The 20,518-nt window shown below is 42.0% G+C and overlaps 1 protein-coding gene across 2 annotated transcripts; it reads right to left on the bottom strand.

Annotated features, from left to right (window-relative positions):
- Nucleotides 1-619: 619 nt before the first annotated feature.
- LOC120046592 (kinesin-like protein KIF11) lies at nt 620-19,503 on the bottom strand. 2 transcript variants are annotated; one of them, XM_038991958.1, is made up of 23 exons: nt 19,399-19,503; nt 19,068-19,178; nt 17,355-17,487; nt 17,143-17,240; nt 13,709-13,787; nt 13,434-13,619; nt 13,153-13,277; nt 12,968-13,058; nt 12,579-12,821; nt 12,378-12,473; nt 12,169-12,257; nt 11,950-12,037; nt 11,650-11,838; nt 11,276-11,483; nt 11,011-11,183; nt 10,751-10,876; nt 10,495-10,653; nt 10,085-10,224; nt 8,562-8,835; nt 2,875-3,097; nt 2,608-2,765; nt 1,035-1,145; nt 620-935 (listed from the first exon to the last, which is right to left on the bottom strand). In XM_038991958.1, exons 2-23 carry the CDS (start codon nt 19,142-19,144, stop codon nt 822-824), a joined length of 3,180 nt encoding a protein of 1,059 aa, XP_038847886.1. In that variant the 5' UTR covers nt 19,145-19,178; nt 19,399-19,503; the 3' UTR covers nt 620-821. The 2 variants fall into 2 exon arrangements, with proteins under 2 accessions (XP_038847886.1, XP_038847887.1); XM_038991959.1 differs by having other exon boundaries at nt 2,617-2,765.
- Nucleotides 19,504-20,518: the final 1,015 nt, after the last annotated feature.

The raw sequence follows: 20,518 nt of genomic DNA, 5'->3' as shown, positions 1-20,518 counted from the left end.
ATTGCTATTATAAACTGGTTACCAACTTAGAGCAGTAAAAATAAATGTGTTGTCATACCAGTGGTATACTTTGATATACCAAGGCTGTCAGCCAATCAGCATTCAGGGCTCGAACCACCCAGTTTATAATGATATTCAAAACAGATAAATGTAATTCATTACATTTCTCGCACTCCCTCACCTAAATATGTAAAAAAAAAAAAATAGCACTACACCTGACAGTATGACAAATTACATTAGAAAACTGGGTGGTTCGAGCCATGAATGCTGATTGGCTGATAGCTGTTGTATATGAGACCGTATACCACGGGTATGACAAAACATGTATTTTTATTGCCCTAATTACATTTGTAACCAGTTTATAATAGCAATAAGGCACCTCGGGGGTTTGTGGTATAATGTCAATATACCACGGCTAAGGGGTGTGTCCAGGCACTCCGTGTTGCGTCGTACTTATGAACAGTCCTTAGCCGTGGTATATTGGCCATATACCACACCTCCTCGGGCCTTATTGCTTAATTATAGAAATGTTACATTTATTCTTCCAATTATGGGCTTGTGGTGCAGTTCACTAAGTGAAGTTAAGAAAGTGGTGTATATTTCAATCAGAGGACGCTGACATCTTTAAAAATATGTTTAATACAGACAAAAGAACATTAGTTAAAAAATGTTCTAGCTCATTCATGTCAGTCAATCCTTTTAAGACTGCATAATAGGGAAAAAAAAACATTACCAAAATAGAACAGATTAAGAGAATAGTAAAAACAGACTCAAGACAGGTAAAATATTAAATAGTTAAGAAATGTAAAAGTCACATTCTACTAGTTCTGACACCTGAGTGGTAATTTGGACCTGAGTGGGGTATCGTGAGTTTCATTTTCTGCCATCTTGGATCGATTGAGGGGTTTGTTTTCCTTCTTGCCTGCCTTCTTTTGCTGAAAGGAGAAAACAGTACATTCAAACAAAGCCATAGCTGGGGCTAGGAGCGAGAGATGAAACAGTACATTAACAAAGAAACACTGGGGTAATCTTACCTTGAAGAACGGCACTCTTCCATTCTCATAGCACATGAGGTTTTCGTCGATGTAAGATGGCTCAGTGACATAGCTGTCGTTGTAGCCGCTCAACTCGTCCTCCAGAGAGTCCTATGGTAACAGATGTCATAACATCTATTCTGTACACTGAACTTCACCCTTTCCAATGTCATTATTGCCTGTTACATGCTGAATAGTCAAGATCAGTCAGCATTCATAGTCGGTGTATACAGTAGAGGTTGACCAATTAATCGGAATGACCGATTTAATTAGGGTCGATTTCAAGTTTTCATAGCAATCGGTAATCTGCATTTTTGGACTCAGATTATATTGCAATCCACGAGGAGACTGCGTGGCAGGCTGACCACCTGTTACGTGAGTGCAGGCAGCAAGGAGCCATGGTAAGTTGCTTGCTAGCATTAAACTTAATCTTACATTAAAAAAATAAAGCTTAACATAATCACTAGTTAACTACACATGGTTGATGATATTACCAGTTTAACTAGCTTGTCCTGCGTTGCATATAATCAACGCGGTGCCTGTAATTGTGTCACTTCTCTTGCGTTCAGTGTAAGCAGAGTCAGGGTATATGTAGCAGTTTGGGTTGTCTGGCTCGTTGCGAACTGTGTGAAGACCATTTCTTCCTAACAAAGACCGTAATTAATTTTACATAATTATGACATAACATTGAAGGTTGTGCAATGTAACAGCAAAATTTAGACTTAGGGTTGCCACCCGTTCGATAAAATAGGGAACGGTTCCGTATTTCACTGAAAGAATCAATTTTGTTTTCGAAATTATAGTTTCCGGATTTGACCATATTAATGACCTAACATTATGTGTGTATGTGTATGTGTGTATGTGTATGTGTGTTTATTATATTATAATTAAGTCTATGATTTGATAAGGCAGTCTGAGTGGTGGTAGGCAGCAGCAGGCTCGTAAAGCATTCATTCAAACAGCACTTTCCTGCGTTTGCCAGCAGCTCTTCGCAATACTTGAAGCACAGCGATGTTATTGACTTCAAGCCCATCAACTCCCGAGATTAGGCTGGCAAAACTATAGTGCCTATAAGAACATCCAATAGTCAAAGGTCTATGAAATACAAATGGTATAGAGAGAAATAGTCCTATAATAACTACAACCTAAAACTTCTTAACTGGGAAAATTGAAGACTCATGTTAAAAAGGAACCACCAGCTTTCATATGTTCTCATGTTCAGAGCAAGGAACTTAAACGTTAGCTTTTTTACATGGCACATATTGCAATTTTACTTTCTTTTCCAACACTGTGTTTTTGCATTAAACCAAATTGAACATGTTTCATTATTTATTTATGTATTATATTAAGTTCAAATAAAAAAAAAAGTGTTCATTGAGTATTGTTGTAATTGTCATTATATATATATATATATAAAAAATACTTTTTTTGGTACTCGAATAAAATTCGTATTGGTGTTGAAAAATCATAAATCGGTCGACCTCTAGTATACAGTTCCCTTAATGTAATCATGACACTAATCTGCCCCAAACCGACATGACCCAACCGGGTAAAATTGGGATCTAATGTGTACCTGATCTACCTGCTTCTCCTCCTCTACTGTGTCACACTGGAACAGGGCTGCCTGCAGCTCCTCCTGCTGGTGGCGGAAGCTGTACAGCAGTTCAGCTCTGCTCTTCGACTTGGCCAGGAGACATGGGTACACAAACTCTCTCCTCTGAGGAGTTGTACCTGCCAGAACAAATAGAACGAAACAAGAGGTCAGTGACTCAGACTATACACGTAGAAGAAAAAAGCCAATTTAACATTTTAGATGGCATTACATCCACGTCAGGCTCACCAGTTGGAACATCCTGTTTGAGCTGCTCGCTGAGAAAACTGTGGACACTGACCACGCCATCCTCCATGTGGGCCTTGAGTTCTACGTGGTGGTGTTCCAGAGTGTTCTGGTCCAGTGACGTCTGCTCTTTCAAGGCCCCCAGACCCTCCTCCACCAGCCCTTGCTGCTGCTTTAGTTGACCACTCACCTCCTGGACCCTCTCCTCACAGCTCTCCTCCACCCTCTGATTCCCACCACAGAGAAACACCGGTCAGGATTTCAGTTATGATGAATACCGACATGTAATGAGCTGCTCAGGGATTTCAAAGCTAACCATGTTTGTAAAACTGAACAGTGTAGTACCAGACTACTAATATTTTCCGGCACTGAGCAAATTTCAGGTCTGCTGAGTGCAAACTTGAACCGTGTGAAATTTCTGTGCAACTTCCAGCACGTGTTTACTGTGAACACAGAGGCTGTACCCACTTTACTGTTTCAGTGGCCAAATAGCCTACTGATTATTTGATAATAAATGTACACCTACCAGAGTGGCTTACCATTAAAAAAAAAATGTTTGTTTGAAAATTCACCATGCGAAATTAACATGGAAATTGGTTATATCATTCAGCCTACAGTAGCAGCCAATGTGTGATGTTTAATGTAGGCCTACATTCCATGAGACTTTTCCTTCAGACAAGGTGGTGACTGAACATTGTTGTGTTTGATACAAGAAACCAAAATAAAAGGCATAGTTATTCCCATATCATTATTAAAGAGAATCACACAAGTTTTGCTACTCTGTACCTATTGGCTACTTAGCTTATTCAGACTCGTCTCAAAATACAACACTGCCCCTTAAGACAAAGAAAAGCTCCCTACCTGGCACGCTTTTCAAAGATGGCTAGAAAATGTACGCGTTTTGTGATCTTGTAGGAAGCAAGAATTTGCTATAACTGGGCTAATAATTCACTAACTAGCAAATAATATGAACAAAATGTGCACACGTCGCTACATGCGATTGTTTTGAGATCAAAGCATCAGCTGCACAATAAATCACAACCGCTCATGCTGTAAAACAGTCCAGTTCAAAGTGAATGGCACAAATTCATATATGGCAATGTCTATTTGCACATAGGTCTACTGCAGTTCTGATTGGTTATGCCGCACTGGTCTGTGTAAAGGAATACAATAGAATCCTACTCTGATGCGCTCAAATGTTGGTTGACCGAGAATCATCCGTTCGTTCTTCCAATCTGAAAAAAAAGGTACTTTTCCATATATAGATACCCTACGCGCCGAGCTGGTCTGATGCTTTAAGTGCACTCTTAGATAAAATAACTCTTAACGGGCGAATGTTTACTGGTTGCTCAGGAGGGAAAGTCAGATCTGTGGAAGACATCTACTGGACCTAAAGAGGGTATAGGAGCAAGCGATGCGTGAGTATTGTGCACCAAACAGGTGCGGTTAGAATACAATATTATTTTTTCTTACCATTTGGAAAAGTGCAAACACTAATTAAGTGTACCAGAGTGTCAAGGAAAAAAATAAGCCCTTAAAACAGCAAAGACAAAGACCGTTGCATGCATTTGTGATTTGCAGTTTATTTATCGCTTAGGGAAATTATTCAAAGCTCCCTTTCTTATTCCATTTTTGAACTAAGAATGTTTGATTGCATTTCAAAGCATGAATGACTCGTATGCTGTGTCATGACATGAAGGACTGATACATACAGTAGCCTACAGTGCCTTTGGAAAGTTTAGACCCCTTGACTTTCCACATTTTGTTAGCCTTATTCTAAAATATATATTTTTTAAAGAATCCTCAGCAATCTACACACAATACCCCATAATGACAAAGCAAAAACCAGTTTAGAAATTTGAGCAAATGTATTAAAAATAAAAAAATACATTTACATAAGTATTCAGACCCTTTGCGATGAGACTCGAAATTGAGCTAAGGTGCATCCTGTTTCATTGATCATCCTTGAGATGTTTCTACAACTTGATTGGACTCCCCCTGTGGTAAATGCAATTGATTGGCCATGATTTGGAAAGGCACACACACACCTGTCTATATAAAGGTCCCACAGTTGACACTGCATATCATAGCAAAAACCAAGCAATGAGGTCGAAGGAATTGTCCGTAGAGCTCCAAGACAGGATTGTGTCGAGGCACAGATCTGGGGAAGGGTACCAAAAATATTCTGCAGCATTGAAGGTCCAAGAACACAGTGGCCTCCATCATTCTTAAATGGAATTAGTTTGGAACCAACAAGACTCTTCCTAGAGCTGGCCGCACAGCCAAACTGGGCAATCGGGGGAGAAAGGCCTTGGTCAGAGAGGTGGCCAAGAACCCAATGGTCACTGACAGAGCTCTATAGGTCCTCTGTGGAAATGGGAGAAACTTCCAGAAGGACAACCATCTCTGCAACACTCCACCAATCAGGCCTTTATGGTAGAGTGACCAGACAGAAGCCACTCCTCAGTAAAAGGCACACGACAGCCCGCTTGGAATTTGCCAAAAGTCAAACACTCAGACCATAAAAACAAGATTCTCTGGTCTGATGAAACCAAGATCGAATGCCAAGCTTCATATCTGTAGAAAACCTGGCACTATCTATACAGTGAAGCATGGTGGTGGCAGCATCATGCTGTGTGGATGTTTTTCAGCTGTAGGGTCTGGTCTGAGAGACTAGTCAGAATCGAGGCAAAGATGAACGGAGCAAAGTACAGAGAGATCGTTGATGAAGTCCTGAGCGCTCTGGAGCAGGTTCTCAGACTGGGGCGAAGGTTCACCTTCCAACAGGACAATGACCCTAGACACATAGCCAAGAACGCAGGAGTGGCTTTGGGACAAGTCTATGAATGTCCTTGAGTGGCCCAGCCAGAGACCGGACATGAACAGCTCTGGAGAGACCTGAAAATAGCTGTGAAGCAACACTTCCCATCCAACCGGAGAGCTTCAGAGGATCTACAGAGAAGAATGGGATAAACTCCCCAAATACAGGTGTGCCAAGCTTGTAGCGTCATACCCAAGAAGATGCGAGGCTGTAATCGCTGCCGAAGGTGCTTCAAAGTACTGAGTAAAGGGTCTGAACACTTATGTAAATGTAATATTTCAGTTTTTTTTTTTGCTTTGTCATTATGGAGTATTGTGTAGATTGATGAGTAATAAAACAATTTAAATCAATTTTAGAATAAGGCTGTTACGTATCAAAACATGGAAAAAGTCAAGGGGTGTGAATACTTTCCGAATGCACTGTATGCATGTATACAAGCACGTAATGATACATGCACACACAGTACAGGTCAAAAGTAGACACCTACTCATTCCAGGGTTTATTTTTTCCTATATTGTAGAATAGTGAAGACATTAAATCTAAGAAACATACAGAATCATGTAGTAACCAAAAGTATTAAATCAAAGTAACTGATTCTTCAAAGTAGCCACCCGTTGCTCACTCTTGGCATTCTTTCAACCAGTTTCATGAGGTAGTCACCTGGAATGCATTTCAATTAACAGGTGTGCCTTGCTAAAAGTTAATATGTGGAATTTCTTAACATCTTAATGCGTTTGAGCCAATCAGTTGTGACAAGGTAGAGGTGGTATGCAGAAGGAAGCCCTATTTGGTAAAAGACCAAGTTCATATTATGTGAAGAACAGCTCAAATAAGCAAAGAGAAACGACAGGCCATCATTACTTTAAGACATGAAGGTCAGTCAATCCAGGACATTTCAAGTAATTTGAAAGTTGCTTCAAGTGCAGTCGCAAAAACCATCAAGCGCTATGATGAAACTGGCTCTCATGAGGACCGCCACAGGAAAGGAAGACCCAGAGTTACCTCTGCTGCAGAGGATCAGTTCATTAGAGTTAACTGCACCTCAGATTGCAGCCCAAATAAATGCTACAGAGTTTAAGTAACAGACACATCTCAACATCAACTGTTCAGAGGAGACTGTGTAAATCAGGCCTTCATGGTCAAATTGCTGCAAAGAAACTACTACTAAAGGACACCAATAAGAAAAGAGACTTATTTGGGCCAAGAAACACGCGCAATGGACATTAGACCGGTGGAAATGTGTCCTTTTGTCTGATGAGCCCAAATTTTTGGTTCCAACCGCCGTGTCTTTGTGAGACGCAGAGTAGGTGAACGGATGATCTCTGCATGCATGGTTCCCACCGTGAAGCATGGAGGAAGAGGTGTGATGGTGCTTTTCTGGTGACATGGTCAGTGATTTATTTCGAATTCAAGTCACACTTGAGCAGGATAGCTAACAGCATTCTGCAGCGATACGCCATCCCATCTGGTTTGCGCTTAGTGGCACTACCATTTGTTTTTCAACAGGACAATGACCCAACACACCTCCAGGCTGTGTAAGGGCTATTTGACCAATAAAGAGTGATGAGTGCTATTTCAGATGACCTGGCCTCCACAATCACCAAGCTCTACCCAATTGAGATGGTTTGGGATGAGTTGGACCGCAAAGTGAAAGAAAAGCAGCCAACAAGCTCTCAGCATATGTGGGAACTCCTTCAAGACCGTTGGAAAAGCATTCCAGGTGGAGCTGCTTGAGAGAATGCCAAGAGTGCGCAAAGCTGTCAAGGCAAAGGGTGGCTACTTTGAAGAATCTAAAATATATTTAGATTTGTTTAACACTTTTGTTACTACATGATTCCATGTGTTATTTCATAGTTGATGTCTTCACTATTATTCTACAATGTAGAAAATAGTAAAAATAAAGAAAAGCCCTTTTAATGAGTAGGTGTCCAAACTTCTGACTGAATTTTATATTAGTACCAATCGCCTACATTTTCTTAGACAATTAAAAGGCAAGAACTGTTTCCTCACTCCGCTGCTGCCTCCGCCACATTGTTCTCAACACCAATACGCTGGTTAACTTTGCTATTATGTATTTAGGAACATAGGGAAAGGCGCCAATTCAACGGCACACTGAAGATTGTTTCAGAACCGCGGACAGCGACCGCTATCCAACACGGGAGAATGCGCATGTTACAAAATATTATTTATTAGTGGTGCATAATTATTTTCACATAATATAACCATATACAATTTCAGGTTTCACATGTTTTAGAGTGAAGACTGTGCCATCCCCGTGGCCTCCGCAATTGTTTTGTCTACCGAAACAGGGGTGAATCAGACAGCTCGTGCACCATGAATAAACGATTTGCGATTGCTCGACTAAGAAAATCTTGATCGACCAACAGCCTATCGACCAGTCAACTAAATGGGGTCAGCCCTTAATGAGGTCTGATAAAACGGTCTGATCCTGTTGGTATCCAACATGCCATCAGACTGCTAAACACTTGAACTGGACTGCAGACTCTACAAACCTTAGAGCACACATACAGTACATTCATGACACACACATATATATTACTAATGATTGCTAAATACTGCACAATATAAAACACTCCCACCCCCCCAATCCCTGCCTTCCCCAAAACCCATGAAAATATTGGACTATAAATTGTGCCTTCCTGTATTATACTAAAACATTTATTATATTCTAATAAGCGATTTACTTTGTTTGTATTCTTATCTTTTATCATTTCTTACAACTGAAACTTCCAGGCCAAGAAAAATTGGCAAAATAGCAAAAATACATTTTAGTACTCCATTTCATAAAGTACCACCAAGTACCTGTTTGAGGTAAAACTGCACAATATTCTGTCTGTGTATAGTTTACCTGGAGCAGGGTCTGAGCAGAGGCGGTGTTCTCTCTCATCAGGGTGAGCTGAGCCTGGGAGTCAGTGCTGTCCTTGGTGGAGGCACACCATTGCAGACTCCTCTCACACAGTTGGGTCAGAGAGCTGTGCAGGTGGTTGCAGTAGACGGAGCACTCCTCCACCGTATGCTGGGCCTCCTGGGCAGTCTGCTGGACCTCAGAGATAAGGCAGGCGGTGGTGGACTCTAGACACTCCTTTTGGGTTGCGGTCTGGTTCTCAGCTGCACTGCATCTCCTGGAAGACGGAATCAAATGAATTAGAGGCTATGCACTGGCAAACAAGTGAAAAGAGTAATATGCAGATTCAATGGACAAAGTCAACGACATGGTAGGGCGGACTCCAATTAGTCAACCGGTCGATTGTTTGGTCGTTAGGCTGTTGGTCGACCAAGATTGTGTGTTACTGCTCGACTAAAACACACGCCCAACTCCGAGAACTAATCCATTGGAGGCCAAGACTAAAAGCCAATTTATGTTTGATCCGAAAATGTGGTTTGAGGCTCCATATAGAGAGATTGACGCAATTGCGGAGCCTCCAGAGGCATAGAGGCGAAATCAAGCTCTGCATCGCCATGCGCCTCCCAAATGTTGTAACAATGAGAAGGGATCTGTACAGCTCTGCATTGACATGATTGGTTGACGGTAGGTGGGGGCGGTACATCCTGTATACACACAAACTCACTTCTTTGAGAACAGCTGTGCATTGTGCCGTTAAGCGCAAGAAGTATGAATGCCCTGACATCTGATGAGACCATATCACTGTAAATCCTGCATGGCCAATGCAGACGTCGGATTGAGCACGCACAATGCACTTCTCTCTCCAGAATGCGCGCTCTCCCGCAGATTTTTGCACATTCATAACTTCATTGTGTGAATTGTTTGCATATATCAATACCCCATTACATATATCACCAGTAGTATATTTAAGCAATAAGGCCCGAGGAGGTGTGGTATATGGCCAATATACCACGGCTAAGGGCTGTTCGTATGCGCAACACGGAGTGCCTGGACACAGCCCTTAGCCGTGGTATAATGGCCATATATCACGGACACATTGTTCGCTGAGTGCACAACCTATGCTACAGTTTTGGTTTATTTCATTCCATTTTACAAATTGTCAATTTTGTAGTCTTTTGTTTGGAGCTCTGCGGTCGATGTTGATTAAGGACACGCACACATAGAAGTAGGCCTATAAGCTACCGTGAAAATGTAGGCACAAATTATTTTTTTTGGGGGGGGGGGGGGGTATGATAGTATTTCTGACTGGCTTAACACACCATCACTAATGACCTGTAAAAAGTAATGTTTTCACCTCAAACAGCAGCTGTTTATACATCCATTGAGAATTACAATAGTTAGACGACTTTTGGTCAACCACACACACAAAAAAAAAAAAAATGAGTCGGGAAAGCCCTACGCCATGGACAGATATATCACGTCAAATTAGGCCAATGGCCCAGTTAAGACAGCCCAGTTGCACTTACGTTTGCAGGGTCTGCTGAAGGGACTGGACAGGGACCTGCAAGGCGTCGGAGGCACTCATCAGGCCGGCGTAGTTATTCTGGGTCTCCATGGCCAGGAGGTTGAGCTGGTTCTGCAGACACTGGATCACTTGGGTCATGCCCTGTAGGGGAGGTGATGTCACAAGGTCAGATCAAAAAGCACACGTGTTGACCAAACATCCTCGATAGTGAGAAGAGTTCTTTTTTTTGTTGTCAACATCCAGATGTCTAACAGGGACTGGACCAACGGAATAAAAGCAGAGTAGACATTGCCGAGCAACCCTATTGTGCATCAAGGTGTATTACTTTGACATCTTGTTTTTTCAGATGATTGCAGAGGGTGATAAGAGAAGACACTTTATAGACCACTCCAAGTCGATCCCAGGCCGTACCGTTCGATGCTCCTTGTCTGCTCTGCTGATCTGTTCCTTCAGGTTGTTGTGCTCAGTCTTTAGGGAGCCGAGACCTGCTGTGGCAGTCTCCCTCAGGGCAGCCAGGTCCTGGGCATGGCCACTGAAGAACGACGTCATCTCCACCTTCATGGACGCCATCTGGGAAAAAGGAAAGCATTCATTAAATTGTCTAACACATGCATACGCAAAGTATTTAGAGTATATTCAATGCATTATTTCAGCCAGCTTCCCTTACCTTAGCTGCCAGGGCATGGTGGCTCCCCAGTGTCTTCTTCAGGCTGTCATTCATGGCCATGATGGCACTGAAACCAGGCAACATCTGGGCCACCAGGACCTCCTCAAGCTCCAGCTTATGCTCCTCCTGTTAAAACAGGATCATATTTATCAAGAAATATCTCACACATCTCTTTATACAGATGTGTACAAAAACAGAAGAGACAGAAAAAAGAGAAAAACACCGGACGAGAACAGACATGGCTTAATTTCTATCCTTACCAAAACCTGGTGCAGAGTGTTTTTGGCCTCCACACACAGAGTCTCCTGCTCCATCAACTTAGCCTGACACTTGGTCATGCCATCAGTAAACAGGTTATTGATGCCGCAGAAGGACGTGGCTACAGTAGCCATGGCACCTTTGAACGCTTTGTCGTTGACTGTAAGAAGACCCTCTGAGGGAGCAAAAGACATTCAATCAGATATTAATTCCTATGATGCGCTCATATCACTCTTGTAAACTACCGGTCCATTTCAAGCTGCTCACCAACTGAGGTTTTGTAAGAGTCCAGCATGCTCTGGTGCTTGTTGCGCTGGTCTTCCACAGAGTTCTGCATCTGGCTGAACATAGCATCCATGTGGTCGGTAAAACTAATCTGGATTTCAGAGTTCTGCTCCTCAACTTTCTTCTTCCTCTCTAGCTTAGCATGCAGGTCAGATACGTCTTTGGTGCTCACATCAACAGTTGTCAGCAACTGGAGAAAAAAAGAAAAAGAGGTTAAATCGTGAAAACAGACAGTCATTTTAATATACAGTACATTCTCAAATGACATTAGTCATTTAGACTAAACTGTTAACCAGAGCGAATTACAGCAGTGAGTGTATACATTTTCGTACTGGCCGTAACGTCGTCACCCTAACCTTGTCTGCAGCGGTATACAGTTTCTCCTCGGTGGTGGCCAGCTCAGACACTATAAACGCCTCCTCAGTGAGCTTCTGCTTGGTCTCCTGCAGGTCCTTGTGAGTCACCTCCAGCTTATGGTTCTTCTCCTCCAGATCATTGATGCACTGGTCCAGCTTATCCTTGCTATCCTCAAACAGCTCAAAGACCTGGGAAGGAGGGACGGTTACAATATTTTTGGATTAGTCATGTGGAGCCGGTAGCCATTGCTCAGCTCATCCAAAAACAGGAAGTAAAATGACATTTTTAAATATGCTTACTCTCTTCAGCTCCTCCTCCACTGATGCAATCTTCTCGGTGTATTCTGTTATATGCTCCTCTTGGGAAGATATCGCGCCTGCCATGCTCCTGTGGGGTGATAAATTAAAATGTTAAACTCCTGTACTTTCTCCTTTTGAAGTGATTACATTGCAATACAGATTTTAGTAAAAACATTTGGTTCATGAACAAAATATGTGTGTTGTACAATGGGCAATTACTCATAGTTCTCAGACGACAAATACACTCCATTCTTGTCACGAGTGGCAACCAAATCCCGTTTTAGACGCTCAATTTCTTCTGTGTATTCCTGATAAAACACAATATTTTAGTCCAGACATTTTACCAAATAAGATATTCTTAAAAACATACATAAAGTAAACAGAGAATTCTCCAAATTTCAATTTAGAGTTTCAGTTCTTATATTTACCTTGATAAGAGTTCTCTTTGTCAACTTCTGGTTCACCTCAGGCTTGTTCATGATGTTCTTGGCCCTGTTGGCATATTCCAGCGTGCTCAGAGTTTCCTTGGGATTTCATGAAATGAAAAGTTAAGAGTATTGAGGCATTGATAAAAACTAGGCATCAATCTGGACACACGTGCCAAGAGACAATAAGACAGCCAGACACACCTCCAGGTTGATAGAGGCTGGGGAAACGGTGGCGATGATGGAGGTCTTGGTGCGGCCTCCCAGTGAGTCCTGGAGGATACGGGTGAGTTTGGACTCCCTGTAGGGCACGTGGGGCCTCTTCTCCACCAGTGCAGTGATCACCCTGCCCAGTGTCAGCAGAGACTGGTTGATGTTGCCAGCCTCGCGCGCCCGCTTGTCCACAGCCCCCGATCGGCCGATGTTCTCACTGCCAGCAAGGTCCACCTACAAGGTGAGGTCACGTTAGCGAGAATTCCTGATGGGCATCACAAGCAGGTGCACATACAGGACAAATATGTGATCTTTCTTTGTAAGTCACTGGTAGAGGATACGTGACAATGATATTTGTAGGTAATACCAGTTAACCGTACCAAATTCAGTTTTCCAATCTTGACCAGTTCCTCTCCTTCAATGGTGATCTCCTTCATATGAATCGTGACAGAGAACACCGAGTGAGAGCGGCTGAAAAACAAAAAGGGCTAGATCAATATTAAACTATTCAAACACTACAACGCCTTGCTATGAGAAGTTTAGCTGGTTAGACATGCAGGTTTACCTGGAGTAGGCATTCATAAGAGTGGAGGCAGTTTTTCTCTTGGCAGATCCACGCTCCAGAATCTGGTAAACCTCATTTTTGTTGTGTACCGTGATTTCCTCCAGGCCCTTGATGATGACACCCCTCTGATGGACATAAAGTACATTTAAATCTCATAACTAGGTTAAGAACACCACCCTATTGGTGGAATAGCAGGTTGTCTATGGAAACAGCAGTGACGTGTTGACACTTGTGGAATTCAACTAATTAGGAACGTACATAAATGTGAGTGTGAGTACTACCTTATTACGTGGATCATCAAACAATTGAAGGCGTTCAGTGACATCGGGACAAGGACTCAGCAGGTCAAACAGCTCTTCATTGTAAATCTCCAGCAAGGAAACCTTGACAGAAAACTCTGTCCCATTCTCAGACAGCTTCTCAAATATCTGATGAAGTGTCCGGGGAATGATACCAGCAAGAGGGTCCTGAGAGTGTAGATTCAAATCACACATTAGTACACAGAGGACAATAACAAAAACAGTCAACTGACAAATCTGACACAATTATGTTATACCTCTTCCCATGTAAATTCTTCATTTGGAGATCTTTCTCCTTCCATTGTGAAGGTCTTTCCTGTTCCAGTTTGGCCATATCTACATGACAAAAACCGTTCAATCAAAAATATTTTATAAAAACAGACAGACAAGTCTTCAGTGGCCAATGTCAGCTTCTTTTTTGGGGGGGGGGGTGGCACTCGGTGTTTGGTCGCTGATCATGTTTTTGTTTGTTAATTTGTGGATTGCGCTGTACTCTGCCACTAAATGTTGTCTATTGCTTGCTAGTGAAGGGGAATATATATATTTTAGAATAAGGCTGTAACATAACAAAATGTGTAGAGTCGGTGTCTGTATACTTTCCGAATGCACTGTAACTGCCTTAATGTTGCTGGACTCTGCGAAGAGCCTTAATAAATATAAACATATTGCTCACCATGTCTGCTGCAGAGGGACAAGAGCCATGAGAAAACAAGTTGCCGTTTGGACACTGACGAAATGTTATTCTTGCACCAGTTCTCAGTACTTTTATTTCCATGACTCATCAAAACTTGTTTACTCATGGCTCTTGTTCCTCTGCAGCAGACATGGTGAGCAATATGTTTATATTTATTATTATTAAGGCTCTTCGCAGAGTCCAGCAACATTAAGGCAGTTATGGTGCATTCGGAAAGTATACAGACACCTCGAATCCCCACATTTTGTTACGTTACAGCCACTCTAAAATGGATTCAATATTATTTTTCTCAATCTACAAACAATACCCCAGAATGACAAAGCAAAATCAGGTTTAGAAATTTTTGCAAATGTATTAAAAATAAAACTGAAAAACCTTATTTACATACAGTCGAAGTCAGAAGTTAACATACTTAGGTTGGAGTCATTAAAACTCGATTTTCAACCACTCCACAAATTTCATGTTAACAAACTATAGTTTTGGCAAGTCGGTTAGGAGATCTACTTTGTGCATGACAAGTCAATTTTTCAACAACTGTGTAAAGACAGATTATTTCACTTATAATTCACTGTATAACAATTCCAATGGGTAAGAAGTTTACATACACTAAATTGACTGTGCCTTTAAACAGCTTGGAATATTCCAGAAAATGTCATGGCTTTAGAAGCTTCTGATAAATGGTGTCAATTAGCCTGAGTCAATTGGAGGTGTACCTGTGGACATATTTCAAGGACTACCGTCAAACTCAGTGCCTCTGCTTGACACCAGGGGGGGGGGGAAATCTTTCAAAAATCAGCCAAGACATCAGAAAAAAATTGTGGACCTCCACAAGTCTGGTTTATCCTTAGGAGCAATTTCCAAACGCCTGAAGGTACCACGTTCATCTGTACAAACAATAGTACGCAAGTAGAAACACCATGGGACCACGCAGCCGTCATACCACTCAGGAAGGAGACGTGTTCTGTCTCCTAGAGATGAACGTACTTTGGTGCGAAAAGTGCAAATCAACCCCAGAACAACAGCAAAGGACCTTGTGAAGATGCTGGAGGAAACAGGTACAAAAGTATCTATATCCAGAGTAAAATTAGTCCTATATCGACATAACCTGAAAGGCAGCTCATCAAGGAGGAAGCCACTGCTCCAAAACCACCATAAAAAAGCCAGACTACTGGTTTGCAACTGCACATGGGGACAAAGATTGTACTTTTTGGAGAAATGTCCTCTGGTCTGATGAAACAAGAATAGAACTGTTTGGCCATAATGACCATTGTTATGTTTGGAGGAAAAAGGGGGAGGCTTGCAAGCCGAAGAACACCATCCCAACTGTGAAGCGCGGGGGTGGCAGCATCATGTTGTGGGGGTGATTTGCTGCAGGAGGGACTGATGCACTTCACAAAATAGATGGCATCATAAGGGAGGAAAATTATGTGGATATATTGAAGCAACATCTCAAGACGTCAGTCAGGAAGTGAAAGCTTGGTCTCAAATGGGTCTTCCAAATGGACAATGACCCCAAGCATACTTCCAAAGTTGTGGCAAAATGGCTTACGGACAACAAAGTCAAGGTATTGGAGTGGCCATCAAAGCCCTCACCTCAATCCTATAGAAAATTTGTGGGCAGAACTGAAAAACCATGTGTGAGCAAGGAGGCCTACAAACCTGACTCAGTTACACCAGCTCTGTCAGGAGGAATGGGACAAAATTCACCCAACTTATTGTGGGAAGCTTGTGGAAGGCTACCTGAAACGTTTGACCCAAGTTACACAATTTAAAGGCAATGCTACCAAATACTAATTGAGTGCATGTAAACTTCTGACCCACTGGGAATGTGATGAAAGAAATAAAAGCTGAAATAAAATAATTCTCTACTATCATTCTGACATTTCACATTCTTAAAATAAAGTGGTGATCCTAACTGACCCGAGTCAGGGAATTTTTACTAGGATTAAATGTCAGGAATCGTGAAAAACTGAGTTTAAATGTAGTTGGCATAGGTGTATGTAAACTTCTGAATTCAACTGTAAGTATTCAGACCCTATTTCCATTGATCATCCTTGAGATGTTTATACAACTTGGGAGTCCACCTGTGGTAAACTCAATTGGACATGATTTGGAAAGGCACACACCTGTCTATATACAAAAACCAAGCCATAAGGTCAAAGGAATTGTCCATAGAGCTCAGAGACAGGATTGTGTCGAGGCACAGATCTGGAGAAGGGTTCCATGTAGCCATGGCTCTGTTGTACTGCCTTGTTCCGGGCAAACTGTAATTTGTGGCACCTGACCACACGACTGGACAGTAGTCCAGGTGCGACAAAACTAGGGCCTGTAGGACCTGCCTTGATAGTGTTGAGGCAGAGCAGCGTTTTATTATAAAAACAGACTTCTCGCCATCTTAGCTACTGTTGCATCAACATGTTTTGACCATGACAGTTCACAATCCAGGTTTACTCCAAGCAGTTTAGTCATCTCAAATTGCTCAATTTCCATATACATTACAAGATTTGCTTGAGGTTTAGTGAATGATTTGTACCTAACACAATGCTTTTAGTTTGAAAGATTTAGGACTAACTTATTTCCAAACATTCTGAAACAGACTGCAGCTCTTTGATAAGTGTTGAAGTAATTTCACTTGCTGAAGTAGCTGAAGTGCACAGTTTTGAGTCATCTGCATACATAGACACACTGGCTTTACTGAAAGCCAGTGGCATGTCATTAGTAAAGAAAGAAAAAAGTAAAGGGCCTAGACAGCTGCCCTGGGGAATTCCTGATTCTACCTGGATTACGTTGGAAAGGCTTCCATTAAAGAACACCCTCTGCTATAGTGTGGATAAAGAGTTACTTGTTGTTAGACAACATCAGATAGTATCATGAGGTCCGTGGCCATTCCCAGTTCTATGGCTTGCAGCACCAGATCAGCAAGTAAAATTCAGAATATGAGTAAATGTACTTGTCAAATAAAGGCGATTTTGATGTCAGTTATTACCTAGTACTTACGCAAAAACTGTACAGTTGTATCCACTTATCACTTCATCCAAAATGGGACAGACAACACTCTTGTAGACGTCGATTTGCTTTGCAGCTGGACCGAAAACCTGAGGGTTTGATAACATGTAACTTAAATGTGCAACCTTAAGAACAGATGGCCTTCCAACCCAAGTAGATATTAGTGTTAGTCCATTTTAGACAACATTAGCTACATTAGTTACCATATCAAAAGTGTACATTTTCCTAGCTGCCTTGTCGCCAATCCCTCCCGTTCGCACATTGATCTCTTTTCTGTTTTCAACCGTATCAATGACCCCATGGGAGGCAGACTTGCGTTCCGCGTTGTTGAAGGGTCTGAAAAAGCAAGGGCAGAGAAGTTAGCGAGACATTAGTTAAGCCTAGATACAGTGCATTCTTAAAGTATTCAGACCCCTTGACTTTTCCTACATTTTATTACGTTACAGCCCCCCCCCCCCCCCCCCCCCCTCAAACACCCCATAATGACAAAGCAAAAAAGTTCAGACATTTTTGCAAATGTTTATATATTTTTTTACTGAAATATCACTTACATAAGTATTCAGACCCTTTACTCAGTATTTTGTTGAAGGACCTTTGGCAGCGTTTACAGCCTCGAGTCTTCTTGGGTATGACACTTACAAGCTTGGCACATCTGTATTTGGGTAGTTTCTCCCATTCTTCTCTGCAGATCCTCTCTAGCTCTGTCAGGTTGGATGGGGAGCGTCGCTGCACAGCTATTTCAGGTCTCTCCAGAGATGTTCGATCGGCTTCAAGTCCGGCTCTGGCTGGGCCACTCAAGGACATTGAGACTTGTCCTGAAGCCAATCCTGAGTTGTCTTGGCTGTGTGCTTAGGGTCGATGTCCTGTTGGAAGGTGAACCTTAAACCCAGTCTGAGGCCTGGAGAGCACTGGAGCAAGTTTTAATCAACGATCTCTGTACTTTTCTCCATTCATCTTTCCCTCAATCCTGACTATTCTCCCTGCCGCTGAAAAATATCCCCACAAAATGATGTTGCCACCACCATATTTCACCTTAGGAATGGTGCCAGGTTTCCTCCAGACATGACGCTTGGCATTCAGGCCAGAGTTCAATAATGGTTTCATCAGACCAGAGAATCTGGTTTCTCATGGTCTAAGATTCCATTAGGTTCCTTTTGGCAAACTCCAAGCGGGCTGTCATGTGCCTTTTACTGAGGAGTGGTTTCCATCTGGCCACTCTACCATAAAAGGCCTGATTGGTGGAGTGCTGCTGAGATTGTTGTCCTTCTGGAAGGTTCTTCCATCTCCACAGACGAACCCAGACCATAACCCGATGGTCACGCTGACAAAGGCTGTTCTCCCCCGATTGCGCCATTTGGACGTGCAGCCAGCTCTAGGATGAGTTCTTGGTGGTTCCAAACTTCTTCCAATTAAGAATCATGGATGCCACTTCTTGGGGACCTTCAATGCTGCAGACATTGAAAGTGCCTCGACATAATCCTGTCTTGGAGCTCTAAGGACAATTCCTTTGACCTCATAGCTTGGTTTTCCTCTGACATGTACTGTCAACTGTGGCACCTTACATAGACTGGTGTGTGCCTTTTCAAATCATGTCCAATCAATTTACCACAGGTGGACTCAAATCCAGTTGTAGAAAAATCTCAAGGATGATCAATGGAAACAGGAAGCACCTGAGCTCAATTTCGAGTCTCAAAGGGTCTGAATACTTCCGTAAATAAGATATGTTTTTTTAATTTTTATACATTTGCAAAAATGTATAAAAACATGTTTTTGCTTTGTCATTATGGGGTATTGTGTGTAGAATTCTATTTTTATTTAAGCAATTTTAGAATAACGCGCAAGGGGTGTGAATACTTGAATACCAAATGTTTGTATTTAAGTCCCAACTGGTTTCATACAAGTCACGTTTAGCTTACCTGCATCTCACAACGACTTGAATATTTCTCCCCTTCTCATCCTTTTTGGCAACATTGAACAAGTTGTTCGAAGCCATGTTGGCAGAACACTCAAAATCCTGCCAACGTCAACTGTAACAAATATCGTTACCGTTTTTCAATTGAAAAACGCAAATGTTGTATTAGTTAGTTAACATAAGCATAACATAAATTACTGTTATTCTAACTAGGCAGCTAGCTACCGTTAATTAGCTAGCTATCTACTGTTGATAACTAGCGATTATCACTTGAATATATTTGCTAACGTTAGCTAGCTATGTTACATAGGCAACCAATCCAAAATTGTCATTACCAAATCTTTGCTCTCGAATTTCTCTCGAACAATTATCTTGTAGATGGCTAGCTAATTTTAACAAAAACAATTTGATTGCTGGCGCTCTTTCGTGCGGACTGTGTAGTATTTCAAACTTTAAATATTTTCATCCGAGTTCAGCCAATCGCTAAATCGGAATGTCTCAAACGCGATTTTATTGGCAGTCTGTGGTCACATGAAAAATGGAGGAGTGATGCATCACGGGAACTAAGCTATAAATTGGGACATGCTAAAATACACTACATTTGCTAACAGCTTATTCCAAAAATCATGGGCATTAATATGGAGTTGGTCCCCCCCTTTGCTGCTTTATAACCCTCCACTCTTCTGGGAAGGCGTTCCACTAGATGTTGGAACATTGCTTCGGGGACTTGCTTCCATTCAGCCACAAACAATAGTGAAGTCGGGCACTGTTGGGCGATTAGGGCTTGCTCGCAGTCGGTGTTCGATGGGGTAGAGGTGAGGGCTCTGTGCAGGCCACTCTCATGCCATATTCCTATTTAACGTTATAGTTATTGCTATTCCATTACTTCAGTTCAATTTCTATAGTTTCTGTAGTCTGTTGGCCAGTTAGTATATGAAAAGAAGATAAAGATTTCCATTCTTCTCATCGCGGACTGGTAGAGTTGGGACACCAGGAGGGTGCAATAATGATCAAGTAGAACAGAGAATCGACAGTTATCACAATCTCCATACACGGACCTCTGCTGTCCTCTAAGTTCCACGAGAACAAAATTACTAGCTGATAACAATTCATGTATGTATTTACATCATAATGTAGTGCTTAGTAGAAAGTATATTTATTGTTAAATTGTAACTAGGTTTTCCCCAATTTTCCCTCTAGCTAGCAAGTGATTGTGAAAATCAAGTCGTCTGCTGTAAAACTCGTTGCTGTGTAAAACGCAAAATATCTTTGTAGTGAACGGGAATATGACGTACCTTACAAAATCTGTATCCCTTCTAGCCATGCCATTTTTTGGTGGGAGGAATTATCCTATTTTGGTTGGCATTGTGACTCAGGCACAGAGTTTCTAAACTCAGAGATGCAACATCGCGGGAACGCTTGCTGAACAGACCAAGCAGACCAGGCTGGGATTTT

This window comes from Salvelinus namaycush, chromosome 4, assembly GCF_016432855.1.
Source record: "Salvelinus namaycush isolate Seneca chromosome 4, SaNama_1.0, whole genome shotgun sequence".
Classification (NCBI taxonomy): domain Eukaryota; kingdom Metazoa; phylum Chordata; class Actinopteri; order Salmoniformes; family Salmonidae; genus Salvelinus; species Salvelinus namaycush.
Note: the sequence above shows the minus strand (reverse complement) of the source record. Positions and strands in the feature narration are given on the sequence as shown.